At 33.3% G+C, this 20,315-nt stretch overlaps 1 protein-coding gene across 1 annotated transcript in view; it reads right to left on the reverse strand.

The window, feature by feature from the left end:
* Nucleotides 1-20,315, reverse strand: part of TACR3 (tachykinin receptor 3) — a 69,017-nt gene that overhangs the window by 38,759 nt on the left and 9,943 nt on the right. Inside the window, exons 2-3 of the mRNA XM_060088226.1 lie at nucleotides 4,102-4,290; nucleotides 2,204-2,354 (exon numbers count right to left, since the gene is read on the reverse strand). Coding sequence (XP_059944209.1) covers nucleotides 2,204-2,354; nucleotides 4,102-4,290 — 340 coding nt within the window. The remainder of the gene's footprint in view (nucleotides 1-2,203; nucleotides 2,355-4,101; nucleotides 4,291-20,315) is intronic.

The raw sequence follows: 20,315 nt of genomic DNA on the forward strand, positions 1-20,315 counted from the left end.
GAAATAAAAGACAAGAAACTAGGTGGGAAATACAGAGACAAATTATTCCGAAAAATAGTACGCAGACCATCACATCAGTTATTTAATGTGATTATGCCTAAAACATAACTGTTAGAAAATACTGCCCCCCCAAAGAGTATCTTGCAACATGAGTAAGATGTTAGATAATGAGGGTCAAAATTATAAGATGATCATGTTACTGAAGTTCTGCTAGTTCTATGATTTTTTTTTTATATGGTGAAGACATTGTGCACTGCATTTTAAAAATATTTTATTTATTTATTTATTTTTATTTTTATTTTATTTTTTGTGATACGTGGACCTCTCACTGTTGTGGCCTCTCCCATTGCAGAGCACAGGCTCCGGACCCGCAGGCTCAGTGGCCATGGCTCACGGGCCCAGCCGCTCCACGACATGTGGGATCCTCCCGGACCGGGCACAAACCCACGTCCCCTGCATTGGCAGGCAGACTCTCAACCACCGTGCCACCAGGGAAGCCCTAAAATATTTTATTTTACTGAAGTATAGTTGATTTACAATGTTGTGTTAATTTCTGCTGTACCACAAACTGATTCAGTTATACATATATATATACATTTTTTCATATTATTTTCCAATACGGTTTATCACAGGATATTAAATATAGTTCCCTGTGCTATACAGTAGGACCTTGTTCTTTATCCATTCTAAGTGTAATAGTTTTCATCCAATAACCCCAAACTCCCAGTCCCTCTTCTACCACCCTCCTTGGCAACCACAAGTCTGTTCTCTATGTCTGTGAGTCTGTTTCTGTTTTGTAGATAAGTTCATTTGTGTCATATTTTAGATTCCACACATAAGTGATATCATATGGTATCTGTCTTCCTCTTTCTGACTTTCCTCACTTAGTATGATAATCTCTAAGTCCATCCATGTTACTGCAAATGGCGTTATTTCATTCTTTTTATGGCTGAGTAGTATTCCATTGTATATATGTACCACATCTTCTTTATCCATTCATCTATCAATGGACATTTAAGTTGTTTCCATGTCTTGGCTACTGGAAATAGTGCTACTATGAACATTGGGGTGCATGTATCTTTTCAAATTATAGTTTTCTCCAGATATATGCCCAAGAGTGGGATTATGCACTTCATTTTTAATGAAATAAAATGAAATTATATATATATTTTAGGCTGAAATGACTAAACATATGTGAAAAAATATTTGTTTTCAAATACTGGACATCATGGTAAAATGTTAACCACACATAAGCCTTGTACACTTGTCAATAACAGAGGAAAAACATATTAATGTTAAAATAGAATTCATTTTCTATACCAGATTTTTAAAACCTGATTGACTGTTGTTAAGTGAGTGTTTGTAGGTAAGTGTCCATGTCATAATTGGAATAAACAGTAATTGCCATATCAGTATGTCTCGCTTATCCTTGGAAAAACTTCTCAAACTTGCACTAGGTACTCATCAATTAGAGAGAGGAAAATGGAATAGATGACTTTAAGATTACTTTCAAATGCACAAATTTATTAGAATATCTCACTCATTGAATCACATAATGATAGTCAGAAAAAACTAAAGGAAAAAATAATCCTAGTAAAATATCACTATGATAATTTTTATAGGTTTTCTTGTTTAATGTGAATTATTCAAAAATAGGTTTTATCATGTCACCCAATAAGTTGCACAAGGGTTTTAATGTAACTTCATCTCTTAATCGGACACCAGATGAGGGTGAGGAGGTGTGGAGAAGGGAAGGAGGGAGGGATAGATAAATGGATATTACAGAATTATAGCACATACTAAGAAAGGTGCCATTCCTGTGATAAATGAAACTTCTGAAAGACTATATAGTACATCAGAGGCATTCTGTTCAATAAAGGACAAAGATAGCTAGAGCTGCAGGAATACAATCCACTGGGACTCCTACAGTGAAATTTCAGAAGTTTCATGTGGTGTAATTAAGAATACTCTGCAAAAGGTAATAAAAAGTCTTTCTGTAAGGAAGTAAGAATATCCCAACTGATATTGTACATGGCCAGTGGCTTATAGAAGATAAAAGGAGAGTAAAATTAAAAATTGATAAAAAGAAAAAAACAGGAAAAAAGTAGGAGTCAAGCATCAAATCATATTATATTAAAATGTCATAACTAGGTTGCTTCCCTTCTCTTTACACAAATGCTGGATAAATTATATGAAACAGTACCTTCCTTTTAGCCTTTAGCTGCTCATGATACTTGTCACAGGTGTCCCCTGGGATCTCTCCTCCCCAGAGAGTGATTCCAACAATGGTGTATGTGATACCCATGATGAGCAATGGGAAACAGTACACCAGTATAATAACAATAATATGGTAACTGTAAGAAATAAGAAAAATATATGCTGAAGAGCGTATTGGAATGAAATAGTAAGACTTTGAATTCATTCCATTTTAAGTCATAATTGAACATGCCAAAGATTATTCCCAGATTTTCTCTAAGTCCTCATTTCACAAATCCATCACAATACTATGCTATTGTCACTTACAATCATCCAAATGCTACCAGTTGATCTTTGTCAATCTTTACTTCGTGTATGAAAACTATAGCTGAACTGTAGTGCTCATTTAAACTACACATGTTCTCCCTTGCATAGAAGCTCAGGATGAATGCTTTTTCTCTGCCTGGTAGTCATTGAGCTAACCTAATTAAATGTATAATCGGAGGAAAAGAGATGGGACAGATTAAACTGATCAATTGACATATTTTCTCCTATGTAAAGCTATTACATATATCCTACAACATCATATTTGAAATAAATCATTATTCATCCAAATGAAGAAAATGTGACTAGATGCTCTGAGTCATACTGGTATTTTTCCAAAGTCATGGTACATTTGATTGCATCATTAAATTTGGTAAATAGTATACAGTTGTGTTAGTCACATCAAAATTATTATACTATAAATTATAACTAAATTTTGGGATTTCATAGCTTTCAATAAAAATTATAAGGATGCAATTAGGGAGGACTAGAAGGGCAACCAAATAACATAATAGCCAAATTAGAATTTGTATAAACTTTTGGGTGGCTTCTACTATCTTACGAAGGCTTTAAAGTAATTAAAGAGTTTGGTATGCTAGTCTTCTCAATCCCAGTTTTTTTTTTTTAATTTTGGTAAAGGGAATCTTAAATCTTCTTGACTTCTGTACCCTGATAGCTTATTAAGTATTAACTTAAAGTCAATGGGGAATTAAGTCAACAAATAATTTAATTTTATTATTTTGATTAAATTAATTTTGTTATCATACAACCTAAGAATTATTAATAGTATATAATGGATAGAATGCAGTCCTCAGTTTAATAACTGCTGCCTGCTTTTCCTTTAATAAGTACTTCTTAATGTTTTTCTTTAAAAATCTGGACTCTGAGTAGAGCAGAGTTTGATAAAATGGCTGCTTTAAAAGATGAGCACTGTATTTGCATCATTTATTATTTTTAAAGGAAAAAATAGTTCACTAAATAAGAATTTTTTGAAATAAAATTTAAATGGTCAGCATAAAAAACAAAATGCAAACAATTGAACAATTATGTTTTTTTATTTGCTTTCCTTAAGGTGGGTTCAAATTATGAAATATCAAATTCTATCATATAGCATTCCTATTTCCTTTCTAACCTAGTGCTTAAGTTTCTTTAATGTTAAAACAAAGGAACACAACCAAGAACCTACTAAAACTTCCTTTCCCTTCAGCCAGGCTTCTTAAAAGAGAAATCTGCACCTTTGGGTTTCAGTTCCTCCCTTCTGGCTCGTTTCTCAGTGGATAGCAACCTGGTTTTCCTTTGCACTTTCATTTCCAGTGATCTTATCAGCTCCTCCAGAAACTCTCCAGAGTTACCCCACATAGAGGTCTTCACATTTTTCCAGTTAGAAACCTTTGTAACTTATACAAACGAATTGACTATATCATATTGTAGTATAGTATTTTTACGTGTCTCTTTCCCAAGTAATGTGTGAGCCCTTGAGGGAAATGTCCATGGCTTATCTATATAATTGTTGCTCTCAACCTGTAGTTCATTAAGTGTTCAACACATTTAGTTGAAAATTGTAATAGAGCGTTAACTTACATGAAATGTTGTTTGGGACCTTCTGGCCATTGCACATAGCAAAGAGTACGGCCCGGCATGACTTTGGTTTTGGAGTAAAGACACTGAGGGAAGGCAAGTAGAAATGCTAGAATCCAAATGCCTCCAATGACAATCTTGGTTGCAGTGGCAGACAGTCTGGGTTTCAAGGGATCAATAATGGCCATATACCTATATAAAAACAAACAAAACCATTTTGTTGGCTACCTTGTTAGTGGAGTTTAAAATGAGTTTCAGAGGAGTTTCCAGGGCCAGGTTTATCTCTCTTCTGGTAAACAAACTGAAAAAGATTTTGCTTGTATAAAGGCAGCATAGAATAATTATGGCATAGTCTTAGGAATCAGGCAGATCAAGGTTCAAACCCTATCCTCTCACTTATTTAACTTTTTGAACTCCATTATTTTTAAAATAGAAATAAGAACACCCCTCTCTTAGTGGTGAAGTGACGATCCATAGAAATAATCTAAGTGAAAGGTATTGATTATTTGCTGCTGTGCTTAACACATTATCAGAACTCATATGTCTGCTGGATGGAATTGGAAAGATGCGTATTAAGTGCTTAAAAATATGAATTCTGTACCCCAAGACCTCCATTTTTCTTATGTATGTTTAACTTTTTAAAAAGAAAATTCTAGACAACTAGTATGGATAATGTCTACATGATTGACAAAATGAGGAACCCCTCAGAAGGATATTGTCAAGATAGCCATTTAAAAGCATCCGTAGACAAGTTCAGGGTTTAGATAAGGATGAATAAATCAAGTTTGACTGAGGCTATGCTTTCCTATTACCTCTAAAATTGAATTCATACTGTATCATATAAATCTCCATAGTATTTATCTATGTAACTATATATAACATAATTGTTATAGGAAATTATGTTTAAGGCTTTAAAATATTTACACATGATTTTTAGAGTGCAACTTCTTCTTTTTTTTTTTTTTTTGCAGTACGCGGGTCTCTCACTGTTGTGGCCTCTCGCGTTGCGGAGCACAGGCTCCGGACACGCAGGCTCAGCGGCCGTGGCTCACGGGCCCAGCCCCTCCGAGGCATGTGGGATCCTCCCGGACCGGGGCACGAACTCGTGTCCCCTGCATCGGCAGGCGGACTCTCAACCACTGCGCCACCAGGGAAGCCCTAGAGTGCAACTTTTTGAGAAATTAGAAACTGTTTGAATATGGTAACAGAAGTCAAGCTTTATTCACTTGGTAAAATAGTAAGAATATGTCTGGGAGAATTAAATTCCAGTTTTAAATTGGATAAGATGGCTAATTGCCAAATTATGGCTAATACTCAGAGTAGAAAATAACATACACCAAATGAATTATATTTTGGCATTTCTGTCAATAAAACACATTATTTAATTGTATTATTTTTACTATTGGCCATTTTGTGTTTCTCAAATATATTTTTATGTATGAAAATTTTTCATAGGTAACATTTTTATCAAAGAATGAGTATTACTTAAACCAAAAAAAATTAATCTTATGAATGTAACTATTTTTTAAAAAAGGATAATTCATTAACTTGTTTACTGCTCTTTGCTTTTGTAACTATTAGGCAGAATTAGATCTTCAGTAGATATATTGGAACTTATCTACCTACTATTCATAATGTTAACTTTAGTTGTAATTTACTTAAAGGAAGTACCCTTAATTTATTATGTATGACAACTATTAGGCAAAAGTGAATGTTAGATATGAAAAAAATAATCATAAAATGGAACCTTGGTTTAGGGAAATAAAGTGAACCAACCATACAAAGAAAATAAAATACACATGTTTGAAACTGAAAACTGTTTAAAATTCAACTCTCATGCTTATGTTGGTAAAGATAATAATAGCAACATATATTGATTGATAAGCATGACTAGACAACATTGCACACAATATATATACATATATATATATTTAGTATCCAGAAAAGTTCAATAAATCAACTAATATTATCTCTATTTTACAGAAAAGAAAACTGAGGTTTAAAGATTAAGTAGATTGTTTAAAAATGTCCCAAATGGTAAGAATTAGAATTCTAAACCAGTTCTGCCAATCCTCAAAGTTTACGTAGGTACAGATTATGGCTTTGAATATAACCACTCGTGTAAGGAATTGTGGGGGAGAAAGAAAAATATATAAGGTAGATGCCTTGAAGAGAATCAGAAGTCGCATCTTGTCTCTAAATTCAAAAGCATTTATGTGCAATATTAAAGACGAAAGTCAAATATATAAAGGCAGTAATTGTGATTGGTCATTTCTGTTCCCATTGCTATGGACTATAAATCACCATAGCATTTCTCTCATTACATTGAACTGTTGCTCTATGGTGTTTCCAGAGTCAGACATGGTACTTATCAATAAATTTTGTTTTACTGAACTGACTATTCCTCAATCTTATCATAATCTTTGCTTTTTCGCTTGCCTGGAAATTTATGAATGCTATTTGAATATTTAGACAGCTGACTTTTTGAGACTGTAATGAGAAGTTGAGTGATGTGAGCAGGTTTAGAGTCTTGTACAGCTACTACAGCATGGACAATTCAAAATAAACTACAAATTTCTTATTGATTCTTTTGTCAATTAGTTTGATGTTAGAGAAATTATTTCCTGACAGGTAGAATATTGTTTTATTTGAATTGTATGGAAACAGTCAATTTATGTTCTCACTAACTAACACTTTAGTGAAAGTAGAAATTTTGAAACTTCAAGCTGACATTTTTGTCATTTCTGGTCTGATCTATTATTCATTCATTCAGCCAACATTTCTTGGATGTCTACTGTAGTATCCCAGATACTGTAGTAATACAACAATGAGAAAAAATGACCTTCACAGAACTCACAGGCTAGTGAAGTAGATAGATACTAATCAAATAATCTCACCAATAAACATAAAATTACAAAGATAATAAGTGTTACAAAGACAATGCTTATGGCTGTGTGAGTGCATTTACTGGGGAAAACATTTAGATTGTGAATCAGTCTTCCCTAAGAAAAGCATTCTGGGTTGAAACTTGAAAGGGTGACTAGGCAACGTAGCAGAAGGGTGAGCATTGCAAATATTTCTGGGAGAACAAACAACATGCGAAAAACTCCTGTGTTAATGGTGGGGTTTTATGGGTTGAATTGTGCCCCCTAAAAAAGGTACATTTAAGTCCTAACACCCAATATCACAGAAGGTGACCTTATGTGGAAATAGAGTTTTATATAGGTAATCAAGTTAAAATGAGGTCATTACGATGGGCCCTAATTCAATATAAGGTGTAAAGGAGAACTTTGGAAACAGAGAACCACACAGAGATTGCCACAAGAAGATGGAGGATTGAGTGATGTATCTACAAGCCAAGGAATGCCAAAGACTGCCAGCAATCCATGAGAACTTAGGAAGGGGCAAGGCAGAATTTCCTCAGAGGTTTCAGACGGAGCATGGCCCTTGCCTACACCTTGATTTCAGACTTCTAGCTTCTAGAAATGTGAGACATAAATTTCTGTTGTTACTCAGTTTGTGCTAGTTTGTTACAGTAGCCCTAGGAAACCAATCTGATGGGTAAGTGTGGGTGCATTGTGCACTTGAGGAACTAAGGGCTAATGTAATTGAAATGCTGAAAGTGAAGGGGGAAAGTGATTTGAGACGAAGTTGTAGTTCAGGTTATAGAATTTTGTCCTTTGGAAAGTAATTGAGGTGATTCAATCAGGAGGGGAGAGTAATCAGATTTTAGTCTGGAGAATGGACTGAAGGAGTGAAAGAATGGAAGGAGGGAGATAAGTTACCTCATTATTGTTTTGGTTTGGGTGAGAGATGATTGCTGCTTGGAATAGAGCATTACCACTGGAGATTGAATTACATTAATGATTGAGGAAAATAAAGAAATGTTGAAATATTGTAGAAAGGGAGAGCCAGTTGACCAAAGAGGTAACTAGAACTTCCAGGCACTGCTGAAGACCAATTTGAAATTGGTGATTAGGAATTCACTGTGGCATCAACGTTTCCTATTCTGTGACTCTCTCCTGGAATAATAATTTGCTCAACAGTAGGCATGAAGAAAATGGATCCTTAGGGTCAAATAAATACCCTCTGGGCCTTGAGAAGAAATGATCAAACCCAGGATACAATCTCTCTCAAATGAGTGTCAGTACTTTATTCTTCCTTTAAAGAAATATATATCTTTGATATGATCACACTAGATTTTCCTAGGTGTTTGTCTAAGCTTCTCATTACCAGTCTTCCCCACCAAATAGATTCTCAAATACGTTAGAGTCTCCTTAGTCTGACTGTTTCACAAAGAATAGCTAAGATTGGATTCTTTACTCTTCCAATTAGCATATCACCTAAACAAGTTTTAAAGTCACTTTTTGTTGTCTTTCATAGAGGAAGAAATTCTCAGGAATATCCATCAGAAGCTCACATTAAAATGCCATCTTTTATTAGTTTTCCTTTTCACTCTAATACAGGACCAATGTCCTTTACCATGTACTTCTTTTCCTGACATAATTGAAGGGGTCTTTTTCATCAAAAAGATGATGTCTTTTGCAAGACAGAATTTTTTGACATAACTTTACTACTCTCAGTAAGCCTTTCCATTTTGTAATTGTTCTTGGTATATGGTATAATTTTTCCTTTTGGTAACATTTTTATTAAGCTCTGTTTCTGGATCTTTACATGCTTATATACATTTAAAATTTTTGGTCTAAAGAGAGAGTGCAGTCTTCAGATGTTTACTTGATTATATTAAGTAATATTTGCCTGAAATAATATAGATTTTACTGTTTTCAAGTTTGCTTCTGGCCACAGTAGACATTGCTTTAGTCTGTAAATTCAAGATCCTATAATCTGAAGTAAGGAGATGAAGCCCTAGGAAGGAGCACTTGGTAAGAGATATGTATACAGTTGGAGACTTAGCCAATTTGCAGCAATCCTGAAAGGCAAGAATGGTAGATATATCCCAAAGGCACTCTCCTTCTTCCCATCCCCTCCAGAGGTCTCCCATTAGGAAAAGCCAAGAAGAGACCCAAGAGTGAGGGACCCTATTGATACAGTCAGTCTACAGAAGTAGTCAGCCTGGTGGGCAGGGGCAGAAAAAAAAGAGTGGAATAGATAGTGAGTAGATATGAACTGAAAACTGGACATTATCCAGCTCAGATAATAATTTCATGTTTTTCACATGCCAGTTTCCTTGCTGAAGTGATTTTTCTTTTGCTTCATATGTTATTCTAAAGTTCTATGACTGGAAAACTTCTAACCATCCTTTAATTTCCACTCAGATTACACATTGATCACTGTAGATTCTTTCCCTCTCTCTGTGCAGAGTTAGTTTTTACCTCCTCAGTGCTGCAACAGCATTATGCTCATAATGATTTTAGCTCATTGGAGATACGATTTATTCTTCTCTATGTTCTGTAGCACCTAACAAAGTATCTATAGTAGTTAACATCATTGTTGAATAATGACTGCAAATAGCTTTGAATATTTAGACAGATGGATGGGTGAATAATTGTTTACAAATAAAAACTTCAGCGTATACACAATTTTTAAAAGGAATAGTTTTCTTAACTTTGCTAAATGGGAATAATAAACATGGTGTAGAGTATGATTATGAGGTTAAAATGACATTACATAAGACAATGTTTTCAAGAAGACTTAGGTAATATCAGGCACAGTAGACATTCAACCTAAATCACTCTAAAACTATATTGAATAAAATGAAATTAACACTTGAGAATTTAAAAAAAGTTGCTGTGGTAAGCTCGAGACAAAAATAAACAAAGATAACTTATTTAATTTGGTTCTTAGCTAGTTGTGATCAGAGTAGAAAGAAAAATAAGTTCACACCAAAATTCTGATCTAAGGATTAAAAAAACCCCAAAACTTCTTTTGATATTGTTATAACTTTTCAACAGAAACTGTTCCATCAGGGTAGTGCATTATAGGTTATTTCTCTTTCAAATCTCTCCTTTCAGAAGAATTTCTTGTATGGAGAGTACTAAGGTCTTCTATGTAACAACAGTCAGGGCAACTAGTGCTCAGTGGTTCAATGATTAAATAGAAATGTTCAATGTTATACTTGGAGACTCTGTAAGTTCTTTGGGTGCACTAGGAATTAATTTCCTTCAAGTTTGTTTTATATGGCCTATACCATATTAAACTACTTTTTGAAGTGGCCTGTGGCAGTTCCACTCTGTTATCCTTAAACTCAGAAAGATGATGTTGTCCATCAAGCAGAAGGAGTACCCAATCTTCAGGTATTTAAGTTGTGATGATGTAAATGCTTATTTAACTGTGCAAATGGAAGAAAGAAGGTATAGATAACCTCTAAACTGGGATAATAATATATTCTTGGATATATACTTAGATAATAAATATATTCATAGCATCTAGGATAATGACTGCACATATTTGGCACCTGATACATATTTATTGTATGACTAAATTAATGAATGAATGGAGGTGAGTTTTTAAATTGTTTTTCTGTCATTTTCTATCATTGAATTATTTGTGCTCAAATTACCTTAATAAGATATCATGAAAATATAATTAAAGAGAAAAATCAGATATGAAAAAAACAGCAAACAACAGCAACAATAACAACTACAAAACAAGAAAGAAAGAAAAGAAATAAAAGGCATCCAGATTCAACAGGAATACTGTCTTTATTACTGACAGTATTCAACAGGAATACTGTCATTATTACAACGGGAATATTGTCTTTATTACTAATACTGTTTTTATTAGCAGACGAAATGATCTTCCTAAGGAACCCACAAAACCCCAAAACCATTAGAATTAATAAGTTCAGCAAGATCACAGAATACAAGTTCAATGAATTGTATTTCTATATACTAGTTATGAAGAATCTAAAAATGAACTTCAAAAAAGTCTATTCAGTAGCACCAAAAATAATTTAATAAATATAGGAAGAAATTTAATAAAAGAATTGAGACATACATTGAAAACTACAGTGCATTGTTAAAACAAATTAAAGAAGACCTCAATAAATGGAGAGACATTCCATGATCATGGATTGGAAGACTCAATATTGTTAAGCTGACAATGCTTTCCAAGTTGACTGAAAAATTCAACAGAATCCTTATAAAACTTCCAATTCTAATTCCAGAATTTAAAAAACTGATCTTAAAAATAATTTGGAAGTACAGACCTTCTAGAATAGTCAAAAAAAATTGAATAATAAAAACAAAGTTGAACGACTTATACTTTCCATATTTCAAAATTTATTACAGGGCTACAGTAATCGAGACAGTGTAGTACTGGCATAAAAATAGACATGTAGATCAGTGAAGCAAAAATATCAAGAATCTGGAAATAAACACTTACATTTATGTTCAGTTGATTTTTGACAACTGTGCCAATGCAATTTAATGGGGGTAAATTGTATTTTTTCAACAAACAGTGCTAGGACAATTAGGTATCCACATACAAAAAGATAAATTATTCAGTTATCTCACACCACACATAAAAATAATCTCCAAACGTATCACATATAAATGTGGGATCTAAAACTATAAAACTATCAGAAAAAAACATAGAAGTGAATTTTCACAACCTTGGGATAGCTAATGATTTTTTAGAACTGACTACAAAAGCACAAACAATAAAAGAGAAAAATGATATGTACTTCATGAATACTTCATGAATATTAAAAATTTTTGCTTTTCAAATATGCAATGAAGAAAGTAAAATGACAAACCACAGACAAGGAGGAAATATTTGCAAATAATATGTCCAGTAAAGGACTTGTGTTCAAAATACACAATAACTCTCACTATTTAACAAGAAGACATATAACCCAATTGAAAACAGAGAAAACAATTTGAAGTCTATGCAAAAGACTATATGTAATATAAAATGATTCCATTTATATCAAATTCCAGAAAAGTCAAATCTGTAGCAGGAGAAAATAGCTTAGTGGTTGTCTAGGGCTGTGCGTAGAATGGGGAGTGACTACAAAATTGGAAGTGGGGTTTCTTTTTGAGGTAATGGAAATGTTCTAAAATTAAATTGTGTTGATGGTTACATAACTAAAAACTTACTAAATATCATTAAATCATATACCTAAAATGAGTATATTTTATGGTATGTAAATTATAACTCAATAAAGCTGTTAAAAATAAAATCTTAATAGTAAGAAAACAATCCAATTTAAAAATGGGCAAATGGCTTGAATAGGCACTTCATCAAAGAAGATGCATTAATGACAAATAAGCACATGAAACTTGTCTAATATAAATATCCATTAATGAAATGTGAATTAAAAGTACATCAAGATACACATTAAAATGGCTAAAATTAAAACAAAAATACTGACAATACCAATTGCTGATGAAGATCTGGAACAAGTAGAACATTCATACACTGTTGGTATGAATACAACATAGTATAGCCACTGTGGAAAGCAGTTCCACAATTTCTTATAAAGTTAAATATACATTTACCAAATGACCCAGTAATCCCACTCCTACTTATTTTCTCTAGAGAAATGAAAACTTGTTTTCACACAAAAATCTTTAATGGATGTTTATGATCTATGAATAGATCATAATTGTTCAAAACTAGAAACAACCAAAATATCCTGCAAAGGGTGGATGAACAAATAAACTTTGGTGCCTCCATACAAAGAATACCCTCAGCAATAAAAAACGAGCAAACTTTTGATACACTCAACAACTTAGATCTCAGAGATGTTATGGTGAGTGAAAATAGCCAGTCTCAAAGTTCACATATTGTATGATTACATTAATATGATATTTTCCCGCAAAGACCAGACTACAGTGGAGAAAGATAAATCAGTGCTTCCCAGGTTTTAAGGCAGAGAGCGGGTATGAATACAAAGGTATAGCATGATGGAGTTTGTTTGGAGTAATGAAATTGTTCTGTGTCCTGATGGTGGTGACTGTTGCATGAATAGATTCATGCATTAAAAATCCTAAATCTGTACATCAATTAAAGTCAATTTTAGTATATGTTAACTTAAAAAAATAAATAAAGTTATGTAATTAAAATTTACATTTCCACACATCATGGGATCAAATTTGTGACTTCTAATCATATTAGACATTCTTGGTGTTAAAATGTTTGTGTGAAAGGGGTTACCATGTAAACACTAACCAAAGAAAAGATTGGCTAGAGACTGTCATATAGAGTGAAGTAAGTCAGAAAGAGAAAAACAAATATTGTATATTAATGCATATATGTGGAATCTAGAAAAATGGTACAGATGAACTGGTTTGCAAGGCAGAAATAGAGACACAGATGGTAGAGAACAAACATATGGACAGCAAGGGTGGAAAGCTGGGGGTGGGTGGTGGGATGAATTGGGAGATTGAGATTGACATATATATACTAATATGTATAAAATAGATAACTAATAAGAACCTGCTGTATAAAAATAAAATTCAAAAAACATCACAAAAATTAGGCTTTAAGGCATGAGGTGTTACTAAATGTAAAGAGGGACATTTCATAATGATAAAAAGGATAAATTCATAGGAAAGCATAACAGTCCTAGATTTGTATAAATATTGCTTCAAGATATACAAAGCAAAATAGACAAAACTAAAATGAGAAATACATTCCCAATCATAGTTGGACTATCACACTTTTCTCAATAACTGATAGAAGACAAAACAACAACAACAACAACTAGTAAAGATAAAAAAAGATTTGAACATAACAAATGTGATGTAATTATAGAGGAGCATTCATTATGTCAACAATTCTTTCCATTTATTTTGAAACGTATATGTTGCTTGTAGTTCTTCATCTTTTTTTGTTTTTACTGAATGAACCCTTTAGAATGTTCTCCCCTAAAAATTAGCAAATGGAAAAATTAACAAATTAAACATATCCAAATAGAAGATAAATGGAAATTACTACTCAAAGGTAATGAAACTCAGGATGAGTTGTATGGAACAGGTTACAGCAAAGGCAGAACGATTGTCCAGGTTTCTACAAGTAAATTAACAACAGAATAAAAGAGTAATGAGGAAGCATACGAAGATTTAGATCTTTCTACAAAGTAAAATTGTGGAAGAATAATTTTGTCCTGCTTTATAGAATGTTACATTTTCCCCTCAGATTATTAAATACACATTTTGGAAATATAGCAGAGGCCTCTCACAATACTGTGAGTTACTTCCAGGAACTGGACCATGATCCCACTGTATATATCAGAGAAACACCCCCTCATGCTTCTAGCAGGATGAAGGGGAAAAGGACTTTTTAAACACATCAGAGACTATTCTTAACACATATGTTTCTCTCCCTTTAAATGGGACAGATGTCTAGAGTAGGTTAGAGTTGGCTATTTCCCTTCTTCCAAGTCGAAGGCTGATGCAGCTGGACTGGAATATATCCTTCCCTCAGGACAGTTAGACTCCGATAATACCCCAGCAGATTAAACTCTGACCAACTAGTTTCCTCTGAGGGCAGTCATTGTTAAGAAGAAGTAAAAAACAAACTTATGGTTATCCGGGGGGAAAGAGCAGGGGAGGGATAAATTGGGAGATTAGGATTGATATACATACACTATACTATATGTAAAACAGATAACTAATAAGGACCTACTGTATAGCACAGGGAACTCTACTCAATACTCTGTAATGACCTATATAGAAAAAGAATCTAAAAAAGAGTGGATATATGTATCACTTTGCTGTACAGCAGAAACTAACACAACATTGTAAATCAACTTTACTCCAATAAAATTTTTTTAAAAATAAAGGGAGGGAAAAAAATGAGAAACACTTCTGAAGTTCACAGAACAGAGGCATAGGCTCACTAAATGACTGAGACCTAATTATAGGACTCTAGAATGCTTCCCCTTCCTCCGTACCTCACCACCACATTACTAACAGTCTATTTAGAGCAGGTCCTTTTACCCAGAACATCATGTCCAGCTATCAAAAGACAAAACAAAAAACAAAACCTGAAGAGATGAAGCAAGCATCAGAACCAGGCATAGAAGGGATGTTGGAATTATCATACTGGGTTAATATCCTAAGGGCTAACTGGATTAACTGGATTAATATCCTAAGGGCTCTAACTGATAAAGCAGACAGCATGTAAGAATAGCTGGGTGATGTAAGAAGAGAGATGGAAATCCTAAGAGAGAAAGAACCAAAAGAAGTGCTAGAGTTGAAAAACACTGCAACAGAAATGAAGAATGCCTTTGATGGGTTTATTAGTAGATTGAGCATGACTGAAGAAAGAACCTCTGAGCTAGAGTATATATAAGTGGAATCCATAAGTACTGAAAAGCAAAGAAAACAAAGGCTGAAAAAATGGAAGAGAATATCCAAGGACTGTGGGACAACTACAAAAGATTTAACATATGTATAAGGTTCCCAAAAGGTTCCAAAAACCTTAACAGACACCTCACCAAAGAAGATATGCAGATAGTAAATAAGCATACAAAAAGATGCTCCACATCATACATCACCAGGTAAATGCAAATTAAAACAACAATGAGATACGACTACACACCTATAGAATGGTGAAAATCCATAACACCAGGTGCTGGAAATGATGTGAAGCAACAGAAACTCTCATACATTGCTAGTGGGAATGCAAAATGGTTCAGCCACTTTGGAAGACAGTTTGGCTGCTTCTTAAAAAACTAAACATACTATTACTATATGATCCAGCAACAGATATGCTCCTTGGTATTTACCAAATAGAGTTGAAGATTCATGTCCACAAAACAAAACAAACAAAAAAAACCACACAAAAAACCAAAATAACAACAACAAAAATAAAACAAAACCCTGCACAAAGATGTTTACTGCAGCTTCATTCATAATTACCAAAAACTTGAAAGCAACCAGGATGTTCTTCATTAGATGAATGAATAAATAAACTATGGTATTGGTTTGGCCAAAAAGTTCGTTTGGTTTAAAGTAAAAATAAAAGACACATTTTTCATTTTCACGAATAACTTTATTGAACAATGTATTCACTAACCAAACCAACTGTTTGGCCAACCCAATACATCGGATAATGAAATATTATTCACTGCTAAAAAGAAATCTAGTATCAAGCCATGAAAAAACATCAACAAATCTTAAATCCATATTACTAAGTGAAAGAAGTCAATCTGAAAAGGCTACATACTGTTTGATTCTAACTATGTGATTATGGAAAAGACAAAACTATGGACACAGTAAAAAGATCAGTATTTGCTAGGGGTTCAAGGGAATCGGGTTGAATAGGCAAAGCACAGAGAATTTTCAGGGGAGTGAAAATACTCTGGAGGAGACAGTAATGATGGTTACATGACATTACATATTTGCCTAAATACATTGAATGTACAACACCAAGAGTGAAGCCTAATGTAAACTATGGACTTTGGGTGATTATGATGAGTCAGTTAGGTTCATCAGTGGTAAAAAATGTACCACTCTGGTGGGAGATGTTGATAACAGGGAGGCTATGCAAGTGTGGGGGGCAGAGGATACATAGGAAATCTCTGTACCTTCCCTCAATTTTGCTGTTAACCAAAAATTGCTCTAAAAATAAAGTCTTAGAAAAAAATGTAAAGGTATCATGAGTAGTTTGAATAGTGTTTACTTTATTCTTTCATGTAACATATACAGAGCCAACATGTTTTCTATACCTTGGAAAAGCATTGTACTCCTTTGTGAGTTTGAATCAGCTTTCAACATTTTATCCTTGAACTTTGAAAGTGGTGAAATATCTGAGAGGTTTTTTTTTTTCATATGAAGATTTTTGCCAGTTCTCTTCCTCTGGGACATCTTCATCATTTGTCACTATTATTTTCCTCATTCATGTTGATAAATTCACCTTCACTAATTTCCTCTGGCTGCATACTTAGAGTCTCTTGTAAAGTGACTGTCAACATTCCCTTATTCAGTTATTCTTCTTCATCTTCACCTATACTGGATTTGCATTTCACTTTCAGTGTTATCACTTTCTATTTCTTCCTCTTTGTTGTCAAGTCCTTCTCTTGATTAGCCATTTTTCTAAGGTGTCATTTGAGTTTATCATTGAAAGACAATGAGGCAATGCAACTATGTGCTTTGCTGTCTGTGCATGAACTGACTAAGATAATCAGTGACCAATCAGTAACAGATTTTGAAAAATAGGAATATGATTGGTCACTGACTATGAAGTACATCTGTTATTTGTGGAGTGATTCATGAGAGCTTAAGAGCTAGAAGCAAATTTTTTACTTTATGCAAGTACTCACAGTTAATGTGACATGGTAAGAAAAACTTGAGCCATGCTGTTGAGGGGACTGGTGTTATATAAATAAATAATCTTGGTAACTGAAATTTGTTCAAAGCAAGGATTGCGTGTATTGAATAGTGCATGCATAGAATTGGTTATGTGTGTGTGTGTTCTTTGGCATATGTGTTCTATTTTTGAGCTACTAAAACTTAAAATGGTGTCCTTTTATATGTTTCTAAGGAGACCATATTCAGTTTCATTCTTGTTCATTAAAGACAGTCTCATCGGTGGTTTTGTGACTGGTCAATGGGGATTGTCAGTAATTTCTTACATAGGAAAGCACTGTAATCTGTTATTTAAAAAATATTATTACACTAGTTTATTTGTGAAATACCACAGGCTTCAACATGAAATTTAGCTTATGTAAATCTTTGTTGAAGAGATATTGAAAATATTTTTATTTTAGGAGTAAAACATTTTAAGTTAATGAAAACATGATGTAAGTTTAAGAGTTTTGAATTTATTTTATACCATGTAGTTAACTTAATGGGGAAAACGGCCTTCATATATTTATTTAATTTGAAGGTATAAAAATCAATACATATGGCACTGTGACGTCTTTTAAATTCAGTAAGTTTATTCATCTAAGAATTCTGAATTGTGATTAATAGTACTTATTCAACATAAACACTCAATTTGTGAGTTTTTAATTTCTTCAAAATTGTTTCCTATGCTCATTTGAAAATCTCCTAATCTTTTTCTTTATAGATGATTCAGTTTAATATGATAATCACATATTAGGTTGCATAGAATATCTTAAATGTTTTGTTTTTATTTAAATAGTAACTACTCATAGCCAATTTATTAGGAGATATTTTCTATACTTCTATAAAATAAGGAACTTAAAAAATGTTTCTACATTTCTGTGTTTTTCTGCTCTAACACTATAAATGTGCTTTCCCCTGCTATGTGTTCCCAGTTACCATAGACTCTATCTATTCTTCATTTACTCAGTTGAGACACAGGTCCTCATGGAACTTGTCCTCATGGAACTTAGAATCCAGTAGGGCAGACATACAAAAAACAATAAACATTGCAGATGAGCTAATTATATAGTATTTTAGAAGGTGATACGTGTGGTAAAGAAAAATTTAAAGCAATTTCAAATAGAGTAGTTAGGGTCCAGAAGTAGTACAGGTAATGAACAATGTGTCTGGAGTAAGAGTGTTTCACACAGAGTGTAAGATCCTGAGGTGGAAACACACTTAGTATATTGATGTAACAGAGGAATCCAGTGATGGTGGAGCAGAGCAGTGGAGTATAAGTAGTAGGAGATAAGGTTGGAGAGTAACAAAGGACCAGTTACTATAAATTCTTATAGACCATTATAGGAACTTTGATTTCTACCCTGAGAGAACTGAGGTGCCATTGGAGGATTTGTAGAGGGAATATATTATCTGACTCATTACAGAATCTCTCTGATTGGTGCATTGAGAACAAACCAAAGGGGAACAAAAGCAGGGGTAGGGAAACCAGTTAGGTGAGAAATGATATTGACTTACACTAGGGAGGCAACAATAGGCATCTTAAGGAGTGATTAGATTCTACATATATTTTGAAAGTAAAAGTGATTAGATTTTCTGATTGATTGGACATAGAGTACAAAAGAAGAGATGAGTGAGAATACTTCCAAGAGTTCTGACCTGAGGTTCAGATTTTTGACCTCAGAAGATTGTAGGAGGAGTAAGTTTCAGAGGAAAATCAGGAAATCAGTTTGGAGCATGTAAATTCTGAGATGCTTATTAAACTTTCAGATGTTGAAGTTCAATAGATTATTGGATTTAGGACTCTGGTGGACTACAGCTGAGGGATTCAAGTGAAGATATTAATTACAGTTTCATTAGGATATGAGACATATTTGTCTTGTTTATTCCAGTGTGCCCCGTATCTATACAATGTTAATACTTGTAAGGTACTTAAGAAATAGCTACTGAGTGAATAACTACAAATATAGTGATTTGTGTGCTGGTAAATGTTTAACCACAAGCACTCTAAGGAAAAAAAAAACACAGAAACAAAACAAAACTCATGACTTCTAGCATTTGCAAATTTCTGTGGTGTAAATACTCCTACCATGATTTCAAGCTACCAAAGTAACATCACTAAATGCAGAGTTGAGAAGAAATGTGCACAATTGATTCCCTCTAACAAGTATAAATCAGCTCCAGAACACAATTGAGCCCTTTGTTGCTTAGTGATAAAATCAGATACACATTTTCCTTACTTACAGGTATGCATAAAAGAAAAATTTAAATAACCTTGATACTTGGGCAGATTTGAAGGTAAAAAAAATCATAGATGATAATACAAACTCAAAATAGGGGACTTCTTAAGCAAATATTTAAAAACTTTTGTCATATACCAGACTAAATAATAGAAATACTGAGCTAATTTATCCCTGTATCTTTAGGCAGTCTTCTAAATTACTCCACATAGGTATGATATCTTTACATAATTCCCGGGAAAAAGATTTCACAGTTTACAAAATAATCCATTGTAATGTTAGGTACTCTTTTGCCAGAGATGTCTTCATGATTTCTAAATTAGCCTAGAAAGTGTGTTTAAAATGTTGCCATAAAACATCTATCACTAAAAATCTATACAAAGTTTAATCAAGTTGTTCTCTCCTTGAGTCCAAACTCTTTAGCATGTATCTCAGAATCATTATTAGGTTCTTAAACAGTATTTATTTATTTAATTAATATTTAAAATCTTTTATAGTGATAAAACATACCAAACATAAAATTTACCATTGTAACTATTTTTAAGTGTACAGTTCAGTGGTACATTCACATTATTGTGCAACCATCACCACCATCCATCTTCAGAACTTTAATTAATTAGCAATGCATTTTGTTTCATGTAAAAGAAGTACATTTTGTTGTAGATAATTAGAAAAGGAAAAGTATAAAGGGAAACAAAATTATCCAAAATCTCAGTAT

This window comes from Mesoplodon densirostris, chromosome 1 (assembly GCF_025265405.1).
Source record: "Mesoplodon densirostris isolate mMesDen1 chromosome 1, mMesDen1 primary haplotype, whole genome shotgun sequence".
Lineage (NCBI taxonomy): Eukaryota > Metazoa > Chordata > Mammalia > Artiodactyla > Ziphiidae > Mesoplodon > Mesoplodon densirostris.